The sequence below is a fragment of the Chrysemys picta genome, chromosome 8 (assembly GCF_011386835.1).
Source record: "Chrysemys picta bellii isolate R12L10 chromosome 8, ASM1138683v2, whole genome shotgun sequence".
NCBI lineage: Eukaryota > Metazoa > Chordata > Testudines > Emydidae > Chrysemys > Chrysemys picta.
The window spans coordinates 61,203,177-61,215,679 of NC_088798.1; the positions used below are offsets into that span (position 1 = coordinate 61,203,177).

Sequence of the window (12,503 nt, forward strand, 5' to 3'; positions counted from 1 at the left end):
TGGGTGTTGCCATACCAACCATAACAAGACTAATCAATTAAGGTGAGCTATTATCAGCAGGAGAAAAAAAACTTTTGTAGTGATAATCAGGATGACCCATTTTCAACAGTTGACAAGAAGGTGTGAGTAACAGTAGGGGAAAAATTAGCATGGGGAAATAGTTTTTACTTTGTGTAATGACCCATCCACTCCCAGTCTTTATTCAAGCCTAATTTAATGGTGTCCAGTTTGCAAATTAATTCCAAGGTATGGCAACACCCATTTTTCATGTTCTCTGTGTTTATATCTATATATATCTTCCTACTGTATTTTCCACTGCATGCATCCGATGAAGTGGGCTTTAGCCCACAAAAGCTTATGCCTAAATACATTTGTTAGTCTCTAAGGTGCCACAAGGACTCTTCGTTTTTTTTTGCTGATACAGACTAACACAGCTACCACTCTGAAACCTGAACAGATGTAAGGAAATTTAAAGTCATCACTCCCAATTCATCCATAACTTATCTCTGGATAGTGCAGGAGATAAGTGGACTTGGGAATTTTCACATTGGATCAGACCAGATGCTTGATGTTATGTACTGTGGGTTGCTGCTACATAGAGGCACAGAAGAGTGAATTAAAAGGACCCAGCTGATGGCATATGTCTGAACCAGGATAATAATTTAACTGCATTATGTGTGCATTATGCATAAATATGTGCAGGGAATGAAATGATGACTCAGTGGCTTAGAGGTGTGAAAGACAGAAGGCAGCACTTGATTCTCACATGCTAGGCTGGCTGCCTTCCCCCACACAGAGGGCTGAGAGATGCTCCTGGGAGACAGAAGAGGAAATAAAAAACGAAGAGTCCTTGTGGCACCTTAAAGACTAACAAATTTATCTGGGCATAAGCTTTCACGGGCTAGAACCCAAGCAACCCCCATCCTTTCATGTATTTATACCTGCTCCTGTATTTTTCACTTCATACATCTGATGAAGTGGGTTCTAGCCCACAAAAGCTTATGCCCAAGTAAATTTGTTAGTCTCTAAGGTGCCACAAGGACTCCTTGTTTGTTTGTTTTTTGTTGATACAGACTAACATGGCTACCACTGAAACCTGAAGAGGAAATGTTTATGCAAGGATCAAAGATTCACACTCAGCTATGCAGATATTCAGGGATTAGCTTCCATCAGTGTGCAGGGCTGGGGAAATCAGCAAATACAATGGGATTAAGGAAGAGCTGACAAGATCACTTTGTAGCATACAATGCTGAAAAGTACAAACAGGAACACAGCAAGCCTGCAAGTCAGCTAAATAAATGAGCTGTTTTATCTCCTCACTGTATTTGGCTATGCTGGCTCCCAGAGCTTTATTCATTGTCACAAGCATTTATTAGGCTAATGTCTACACTTGCAGAGTTTTTGCACTGTCAGTTTCACCTGTGATAGGGAACCAGTGAAAGAAAAGCCTGCTGGTTACTGTACTCACTTGCTTCCACAGCCATCAGATAGTGTTTACATTTACAGCATTTCCATCACCAATGAGCAGCGCACTGAGGGCAGCTATTCCACAGTGCAGCTCTCTCCATTTTGATGATAGGTGGGGAGGGAGGGAGGGAGGGAAGCTCAAGGTCCAAGCGGGGGATCCTTTGCTCTGTGGAACAGCCATCACTTGGCCAGATGAGCACTTGCAAACAAAACAGGAAAGGGACTTTCAAAGTTCCCGGGGGCTTTACAGGGGGGAGGGCCGGATGTCTGTTTACCTGGAGTCAGAGCAGCAGAGCCTCTGGCCAGAGTGGTCACCCTAGGCACCCTAGGATATCCTCCAGAAGTTAAAAGCTGTTTACACAGGAAGAACGTGTCTCCACTTGCACATCACCGCAAAAGGATCAGCAGTAAGAACTATACACCTCTCGTGGAGGTGGTTTTCTGTTTGGGGTGAAACGTCTGAGTTTCACCGCGAAAAGTCATTGGCAAGTGTCGACGCTCCATGGTTTTTGAGCAAAAAAGGGACTTTTTGAGCTTTAAATGGCAAGTGTAGACATGCCCTTAGGCATAGAATCATAGAAAATTAGGGTTGGAAGAGACCTCAGGAGGTCATCTAGTCCAATCCCCTGCTCAAAGCAGGCCAACACCAACTAAATCATCCCAGCCAGGGCTTTGTCAAGCTGGCCTTAAAAACCTCTAAGGATGGAGATTCCACCACCTCCCTAGGTAACTCATTCCAGTGATTCATCACCCTCCTAGTGAAATAGTGTTTCCTAGTATCAAACCTAAACCTCCCCCACTGCAACTTGAGACCATTGCTTCTTCTTCTGTCATCCGCCACCACTGAGAACAGCCGAGCTCCATCCTCTTGGGATCCCCCTTTCAGGTAGATGAAGGATACTATCAAATCCCCCCTCACTCTTCTCTTCTGCAGACTGAATAACCCCAGTTCCCTCAGCCTCTCCTCCTAAGTCATGTGCCCCAGCCCCCTAATAATTTTCGTTGTCCTCTGCTGGACTCTCCAATTTGTCCACATCCCGTCTGTAATGGGGGGACCAAAACTGGACACAATACTCCAGATATGGACTCACCAGTGCAGAATAGAGTGGAATAATCACTTCCCTCGATCTGCTGGCAATGCTCCTACTAATATAGCCCAATATGCCGTTGGCCTTCTTGGCAACAAGGGCACACTGCTGACTCATATCCAGCTTCTCATCCACTGTAATCCCTAGGTCCTTTTCTGCAGAACTGCTGCTTAGCCAGTCGGTCTCCAGCCTGTAGCTGTGAATGGGATTCTTCCATCCTAAGTGCAGGACTCTGCACTTGTCCTTGCTGAACCTCATCAGATTTCTTTTGGCCCAATCCTCTAATTTGTCTAGGTCACTCTGAACCCTATCCCTACCCTCCAGCGTATCTACCTCTCCCTCCAGCTTAGTGTTATCTTTGAACTTGCTGAGGGTGCAATCCATCCCATCATCCAGATCATTAATAAAGTTGTTGAACAAAACTGACTCCAGGAACGACCCCTAGGGCACTCCGCTTGATACCGTCTGCCAACTAGACATTGAGCCATTGATCAGTACCCGTTGAGCCCAACAATCTAGCCAGCTTTCTATCCACCTTATAGTCCATTCATCCAATCCCTACTTCGTTAAATTGCTGGCAAGAATACTGTGGGAGACTGTAACAAAGGCTTTGCTAAAGTCAAGATATATCACATCCACCGCTTTCCCCATATCCACAGAGCCAGTTATCTCATCATAGAAGGCAATCAGGTTGGTCAGGCATGACCTGCCCTTGGTGAATCCATGTTGACTGTTCATGATCACCTTCTTCTCCTCCAAGTGCTTCAAAATGGATTCCTTGAGGACCTGCTCCATGATTTTTCCAGGGACTGAGGTGAGGCTGACCGGTCTGTAGTTTCCCAGGTTCTCTTTCTTCCCTTTTTAAAATATGGGCACTATATTTACCTTTTTCCTATCGTCCAGGACCTCCCCCGATCGCCACAAATTTTCAAATGGCCAATGGCTCTGCAATCACATCAGCCAACTCCCTCAGCATCCTTGGACGCATTCGATCTGGACCCATGGACTTGTGCATGTCCAGCTTTTTTAAATAGTCCTTAACCTGTTCTTTCACCACTGAGGGCTGCTCACCTCCTCCCCATACTGTGTTGCCCAGTGCATCAGTCTGGAAGCTGACCTTGTTTGTGAAGATCGAGGCAAAAAAAGCATTGAGTACTTCAGCTTTTTCCATATCATTCGTCTCTATGTTGCCTCACCATTCAGTAAGGGTCCCACACTTTCCCTGACCTTCTTCTTGTTGCTAACATACCCATAGAAACCCTTCTTGTTACCCTTCACATCCCTTGCTAGCTGCAACTCCAATTGTGCCTTCCTGATTACACTCCTGCATGCTCGAGCAATATTTTTATACTCCTCCCTAGTCATTGGTCCAAATTTCCACTTCTTTTAAGCTTCCTTTTTGAGTTTAAGCACACCGAAGATTTCACTGTTAAGCCAAGCTGGTCGCCTGCCATATTTGCTATTCGTTCTGCATATCGGGATGGTGTGTTCCTGTGCCCTCAATAAGGCTTCTTTAAAATACAGCCAACTCTCCTGGACTCCTTTCCCCCTCATATTAGCCTCCCAGGGGATCCTGCCCATCAGTTCCCTAAGGGAGTCTAAGTCTGCTTTTCTGAAGTCCAGGGTCCATATTTTGCTAATCTCCTTTCTTCCTTTTGTCAGGATCCTTAACTCAACCATCTCATGGTCACTGCTGCCTAAGTTGCTACCCACTTCTAGTTCCCCTACTGCATCCATCCCTGCAGTATAAAAGGAACTCCTACAAGGTTCCCAACATCTATGGCTATGTTTCTGAGTGAAATGCACACTGACACTTCAGTAATAATTTACTTTTAAGCACCTTTCGACTCTCAGCTCCTCACCCCCAACCCCACACACATCCTAGGGTGGAAAGCAGGCAGCTGTTTAACAGCACTCTGCAACATTCATTAGGAAAAGAAGTGAAGATTATAGTATCCAATTGAAGCTGCAAGGGGACTGCATTTCAGTTTGAAGAATATAAATATCAGAGCTGGAATTTGGTGTGTACACCAGGCTACAATTCCTAAATCTGTCATGGGATTTTCAGAACACAAGGAACTTGATTTTATGTCTCAGCCAGAATAAGTTACCTCCAACAATACAGTGCCCACTCACAACATGCTGGGACATTAGTTCAGTACCGACCATGAATGCCAGCTATTAAATCCTCAACACTATGCACTGGATCAACTAGATGTTTAGTGGAGGCTTCTAGGAGCCGAGTACTAACTCTAGTCATCAACAGTGGAAACAAAACCGTGTCCCTGCCCTTCACAGATTTTGGGGTTTAAAGGAACATTGTCAGTTATGTGTTGTGAACAAGCACTTTTCAAAAACCGGATACTAATACCGTAGATTATTAAAAATTAAATAACTGTAATAATCCAGTTTATCTGTCACTATTTACACCGCTTACTATGACAATTCTCTTCGTTTAGTGAATTAAAATCAATTAAGTCAGTTTCACTACCTATGAGATTATCTATATGCAAAAAGAAAGAAGCCAATGAGGCTCTGCAGCCTGAGTCTTTTAATAAGGTTTCTATGCCTTCTACAGCTAATTTCACTCAGATGAGATCCCAGCCCATGCAGCTGGCTGACTTCCCCAGTGAGAAGCAACAGCCTTCCCCAAACTACAATTTAATCTTTAATTAACTTCATCTCATTCCTCCATTGTAATCACTGCAGTGACAACCCATACCTGCTATTTTTTCTTTGCTCAAGGAAGACAGTTTTAACCAGTTCCCTCTAAAGGCTGGATACTTGAAGCGAAAACACAGATTGACAGAGCCAGAAGAGTACCCAGAAGTCACCTACTACAGGACAGACCCAAGGAAGAAAATAACAGAATGCCACTAGCCATCACCTTCAGCCCCCAACTAAAACCTCTCCAGCGCATCATCAAAGATCAACAACCTATCCTGAAAGATGATCCCTCACTCTCACAGATCTTGGGAGACAGACCAGTCCTCGCTTACAGACAACCCCCAAACCTGAAGCAAATACTCACCAGCAACCACACACCACACAACAAAAACACTAACCCAGGAACCTATCCTTGCAACAAAGCCCGATGCAAACTCTGTCCACATATTTATTCAAGTGACACCATCATAGGACCTAATCACATCAGCCACGCCATCAGGGGCTCGTTCACCTGCACATCTACCAATGTGATATATGCCATCATGTGGCAGCTATGCCCCTTTGCCATGTGCATTGGCCAAACCGGACAGTCTCTACGCAAAAGAATAGATGGACACAAATCTGACATCGGGAATCATAACATTCAAAAACCAGTAGGAAAACACTTCAACCTCTCTGGTCACTCAGTAACATACTTAAAGGTGGCAATTTTGCAACAGAAAAACTTCAAAAACAGACTCCAACGAGAAACTCCTGAACTTGAATTAATATGCAAACTAGACACCATTAATTTTGGCTTGAATAGAGACTGGGAGTGGCTGGGTCATTACACAAATTGAACCTATTTCCCCATGTTAAGTATCCTCACACCTTTTTGTCAACTGTCTGAAATGGGACAGCCACCTTCATGGGACTGTGTGCTGAGCTCGCCCCCACCCTGCGGCGCAAGGACACGAGATTGAGAGCTGCCCTGCCGGTGGAGAAGTGGGTGGCTATTGCAATCTGGAAGCTACCAACTCCAGACAGCTACCGATCGGTAGCTAACCAGTTTGGAGTGGGAAAGTCGATGGTTGGAATTGTGTTGATGCAAGTTTGGAGGGCTATTAATCGCATCCTGCTCAGAAGAACCGTGACTCCAGGTAACATGCATGACATTGTGGCTGGCTCTGAACAAATGGGTTTCCCTAACTGCGGAGGGGCGATAGATGGGACGCATATTCCTATTCTGGCACCAGCCCATCTCTGGGTTTCTGTGCCTTGGGGAGAGCCAACAGCTGCAGGGGGCACGTACACTGAACACTGTCCCAACATTCTCCACAGGAGTTCATCCTGGAAGATATCTCGCTGCTGAGGGTGACCAGGGAAGCAAGGGAGGGTCTTCTCTTACAATGTGGCTTCTGCCTTGGCCCACACGCAGCTTGCCTGTGTGGAGCAATGGTCCCACCGCCCCTCACAGCACAGTGGCGAAGACAGGAGCCTGTCTGGGACAAGAACCACACTGGCTCTCCCAATAAACCTGCACAGGCGCATTGCTCACGTTCTGGCTGAGACTTTTGAAAAGATCACCGATGCCGATTACCGCAATGTGATAAACCACATCAATGCGCTATTCCGCATCTAGGCATGCATGCAGCCCTTACTCTCCTTGCCCAAAGAGCCCGTACCTAAAAACTTCCTTCCTGAAAAGACAGCCGCTTACCAGGAACCTCCTTCCTTCCCCAAGCACCTGACGCTGCGACTGGCTGCCTTCCTCCTGGCTAGAGAAGAGCTCCTGGCTGCATGCATCTAGGGACTCCGGGGTGTCTCGCCCCGCCTCAGCACCATCGTTCGTGCTTTCCTCCTCCTCCTCCTCCCCCCCACCCTTGCTGTGCTGGGCTCGGAAGTGTCCATGGTGGTCGTTGCAGTGGAGGTGGGATCGCCCCCAAGTATCGCGTCCAGCTCTTTGTAGAATTTGCAGGTCGCGGGGGCAGCACCGGAGCGGCCGTTTGCCTCGCGGACTTTCCGGTAGGCATTCTGCAGCTCCTTTACTTTAACCCGACACTGCACCGCATCCCGGTCATGGCCCCTGTCCATCATGGCCCTTGAAATGTGCCCAAAGGTATTGTAATTCCTACGGCTGGAGCGCAGCTGGGACTGCACTGCTTCCTCCCCCCAAACACTGATGAGATCCAGCACCTTGCTTTGCTCCATACTGGCTTGTGGAGGCACAGCCTCCTGGAAAGATGCACTGAGAGCACTCCACGCCTGGCTGAGCAAACAGGAAGGGGATTTTCAAAATTCCCAGGGAATTTAAAGGGCAGGTCTGATGCTTGGTCACCTGAGGACAGGGCAGAAGAGTTCAAAAGTGATGACCAGAGTGGCTAGAACAGGCATTGTGGGACACTTCCGGAGGCCAATCACAGAGTATTAGATGTCCACACTGGCGCCGCCGCACTCCAGCGAGAGCGCAACAAATGTTATTCCTCTCGGGGAGGTGGAGTACCAGGAGCGCTCCAGCCGCAGAGTCAGAGCGTTCTACGTGCCTGGCCAGTGTGGACGGGGAGTGAGGTAGAGCGCTCTTGACGGCTTTATTGTGCTATAACGCACAAGTGTAGCCATGGCCTTAGTCTCTAAGGTGCCACAAGTATTCCTGTTCTTTTTGTGGATACAGACCAACACGGCTGCTACTCTGAAACCAGACCTAACAATCATCTATCCAAGTAATGACCCAGCCCAACCCCACTTTGCTTGTGAGCTCTGACAAGACCATCACGCAAGGTGCTACTATGTCTGTAGAGCACTGATTAAGGATAAAAATAAATGCTTCCCCAATAGTACAAACTTGATTTCATAGCAAGATTTGTTTGAAATACATTTTGGAAGCAAATAAGCAATAGAATAACAAACTAAACAGGAACCTCATGGCCCACACAGAGCTCCCAGAGATATGCAAAAGATTAGGAGTCCCCCCCCCCACAAAAAAAGATCCATGCCATTGTCAGCTTCTAGCTGGACTACAGCAATGCAATATACTTGGGCATGAAGCTGTCAGCTCTTAGGAAACTCCAATTAGTACACAGCACAAACACCTCAACAACACAAGTTAGCATTTGCACATCACAACTGTCATCTGCTCTCTCCACTAGCTTCCTATAGGACACTGAGTCAAATTCAAGATCTCTGTCCTCCTCAAGGTGCTAGAGGGTCTGGACCCAGTATATCTAAAACATTTTTTCTAATGTTCCAGGATTAGGACCAGGATAGACAAATCTGCTGCTCAGGCACAATGGAGCTGTTCATTGCCAGGGTAAACTTGTCTGTGCAGGAAACAGAGCTAAGGCTGAGAAATGAACTTCCACAGGATCGAAAAACAACCTCAAACCTCAACACTTTCCATTCCTTGTCATACAGCACAGCAGCCAAAATAAATGCAGAAACAATTTTAAAAAAACTCACATTTTTTTCCCTTGCACACACACACACACACACACACACAAAAGGGGCGGGGGGGGGGGGGGGAGGCCACACATAGCAAATGCTATTCACACTGCTTTATGCTCTTAGGCAAAGCATTCAGGTACTACAGTGATGAGGGCAGTACAAGAACCTGAATAGAATAGATGTGGGCTTATGGTTGCTAAAAAATGTTTAAACTGCTCCCACTGCAGAAGATCAAGATGGAAATATCTGGTAGATTATTCAGTCCATCCTCTGAGGAAAAAAACTCACAGTAGAAAGCCCACTGTGTCCCCTCACAGCCTAAATCAGTCTCCTTGTCTCAGAAAAATGCTGAATGACACAATGACACCTGTGTCACGTCCCAGGATGTATTTATTAGCGTAACTGAAGCAGTAGCATAGATAATCTTTTTCTGGTTGTTGAGGGGTTCATTTAACTCAATAAGGGTTTGTAGAATGACATTACTGAGCTAATAAACAATGCAATTCCTACCACCCTGTTACACAACCAAGTTTATGTTAGTACTCGTTTCTGCAAATGCAGTAATTAATATCCCTCTACAAAGTGGCTTATGCTAAAATCCCACCTCTTTTCCTCCTGTAATGTTTATGTGATTACCAGTGTGCATCTAATAAGTTTTCCCCACTTACAACAGATACTTTGACCTAAGGGACACAACCAGCATAACAGGCTAGGTGATATTCATGAGTCTTGGCTGTCCAATACCTTTGAAAAGTGATTCTCAACCATGCAAACACAGATAGGCCTTTTGTAGGCAGCCTGTTTAAAAATACATATATTTATCTGCTATAGAGCATAACTATGGCACACTCATTATTAAAATCATCAAAATGGGCAGATACAATTCATGTCAAACAGGCTGGTCAATGTCCCTTTTTAACAACACAATACTTCTTTCCTTTACAGGACAGAGACTGTTTCTGACATAGCTGATGTCAGCATTACACAGGAAGAGATTGCAGATGTGTCCACAGCCCATTACAGTAGATGCAATTAGTATCCACAAATAAGAGACAAATCCCCTCAGCCTGTAGAGAACTGGAGTCTACAGTAAAGGTCACATTAACGCACATCAGGAGCATGATTAGGTTTAAGAAATACTGCTGGATGGTTCATGAGGAAATATTGGTATAATCACACCATAAAATAAGTGGTCCAAAGTACATTTTTTTAAGCAACACAGTGAACTATTTTAAAATGGATAAGTATGGCAACACATATCTTCTATACTTCCTTTCTCTAATAGCATATTCATGTTAACAGATGTTTAGTTTTGCCCCTTAAAATAAATATTGTTAGTTCTACAATACACACCTCAAATAAACATGTTATGGGCTAGCTACTTACAAAATCAACTCAATATCAATTGTCAGGTTTTGATCAGAGAAGAATCATTTCTTGTTCTGCACCTTACCTGCGCATTGGCTTTCCGTCCATGCACCGTGAAGAGAAGCCTGCACCTTACACTTCAAGACCTGACCTAAGGGGAGAAAAAAAAGGATGAAAAAAGTGAAAGTATGTCCTATTTTAGCTCTTCACCATGATACAAACAATAACTAATCATACCCAAATAGTATGACTAGAAGCCCTTATCCAGCTGCAAAATTCACAATCTCGCTAAACAATGGCTGGGTTACAGAGAATAAGACAGAAGAAAAGTTAAGCACCTTACAAATAATGAGTTTAATACATTTAGCACAGTGATGGTGTAGACAAATGTGACACCCATCATGCGCTCAATAATCTGCATGCTACGCTGGACACTCTAAACAATTTTATCAAGGAAGGAAAGGTTATCTAGGACACTGGGGGGTGGGGAATGGGATGTTTCTCTCACACTTCCAAAAAACTGCCAGAAAATATTTATACTTCACATACTTACGAGAAAAAGATGGCACCCATTAAACAGTACAGCACTGACCTAGGGTCAGTATTCGGTATAAGATCAGGTTAGGGTCTGGACAACTGTATGTCCCAGAGGTAAGAGGAATGCTAACAAAGCCACATATCCACAGAATAAATAGATGAAGTTGCATGATACTGTAACTCACTTTCCAATTCTATTAAATGTATATTTACTTTTTAGTAGAAGCAACAGTTACATACTTTGTACTCCTCAGACTTCCAATTCTAATGCTGAATACACCCTCTTTTTACAGGAACACTTGTCAACTAGATTATTTTAAAAAATGACTAATATAATGAAATTCCGCTTTCTGATTCAGCTTCCTTTAAACCAGTGGTTCTCAAACTTTTGTACTGGTGACCCCTCTCACATAGCAAGCCTCTGAGTGTGACCCCCCCCTTATAAATTAAAAACACTTTTAAATATATTTAACACCATTATAAATGCAGGAGGCAAAGCGGGGTTTGGAGTGGAGGCTGACAACTTGCTTTTCAATCTTAGTAGGTAAAAAAAAAATCTATAGTAGGTACAAAAAAGAAGTGCAATGTTCATGTTTCTTTTAAATAGGAACATCAAGCCAATATATAAACTAAACTTTACGGAAACACCAAATACTCCCTCTGTATTGTGGTGTATCATAACAGCCTTTAACATTTGAACTCAAGAAGCAAGAGCAGTATAACAATACTTTCGAATTCCATAGCACCTATTCAAGAATCAAAGAGCACTTCAAAAACAATCAAGATGCACAACATTGCTAGGAGACTGGAAAGCAGTAAATTATACCATCTACAAGAGAAGACATCCTCAGCATATGAAAAAAGCTTCAAAAGGATAGTCTTGTGGTTAAGGCACCAGACAGGAACTCAGGAGATCTGGACGCAATTCTCCGCTCTGTCACAGATTTCCTTTATGACCAACCTGTGCCTCAGCTCTTTATATGTAAAATGGGCATAATAATAATTCCCTAACTCCTGTATATATTAAAGGTTTAGCTTTACATATTGTTTTTGCAGCCTAATTTATAAAAATCTTGTATGGTCAGATCAAGAAACAATCATACGTATATTCCATCAACGTGATATATTATGAACGCATAGGGAAAATGTAATATTTTGCCCTAATGAGGTTGTTGATTAATCAAGATGATGTTTAGATTTGCTATCTTTAGTTTTGCAGGCTTCTCAAATTATCAGTACCTATTTATTATTTGCTAATAAATGTGACTAATAAATCATTTGGAACCTATTCCTGGTGGGTGTTGAGCACATGCAACTCTAATGCAACGTGTGAAACACTTTTCACATGCATGAAGGGGCTTCAGAGAATTATAAAGATCATTCCACTACAAGATTAACAGTACTGGATGTCACGAATCACCTGTATACATTTAGATGAATGGGCATGTCTACACCTGACCCTTTTACAGGAATGTGAATAGAAGATGTTCACAGTATGCTGCAGGCATTTTGTACAGTAAACTGAGGCTATGTTCTTCACAGTCCTTTTGTGTTTATGTCAGAATTAATCCCCTCAAAATATCATTAAAATCAAGAAAATAAATTTCTGTACAATTTTGCTACAATGTCCCTGATTTAATGTCCTCACTGGGATAGTAACACCAAGTAATACTTAGTCCCATTTGTTGTTCCATTCAATTAATAGTGTTCTTTTCTCTCTCATAGTGGCCCCAGCTCCAGGATATACACAGATATAGCTGTATAGCAGATATATGCTGCTGCTTTCATGGATAAACATAGCTGGTTTTCTATCACCTCCTGATACGAGACGTTCCTTTTGCATGATGTCATGCATAAGACGTGACATGAAACGAAAAGAAGTCAGCAAGAGAACTAGCAAATAATGTTGTTGAAATATAGAAAAGCAACTTAAACAACATTATTCCCTGCATCCCC

General features: G+C 43.7%; 1 protein-coding gene across 8 annotated transcripts in view; it reads right to left on the reverse strand.

Moving 5' to 3' along the window:
* Window positions 1-12,503, reverse strand: part of KLHL20 (kelch like family member 20) — a 47,925-nt gene that overhangs the window by 34,498 nt on the left and 924 nt on the right. For all 8 annotated transcript variants that reach the window (XR_010590030.1, XM_005304243.4, XM_042851254.2 and 5 more), the window contains one exon: window positions 10,096-10,161. Coding sequence is in view for 7 of the 8 variants with exons in the window: in XM_005304243.4 (XP_005304300.2) it covers window positions 10,096-10,118 (23 nt within the window). In the remaining variant the exon portion in view is untranslated. The remainder of the gene's footprint in view (window positions 1-10,095; window positions 10,162-12,503) is intronic.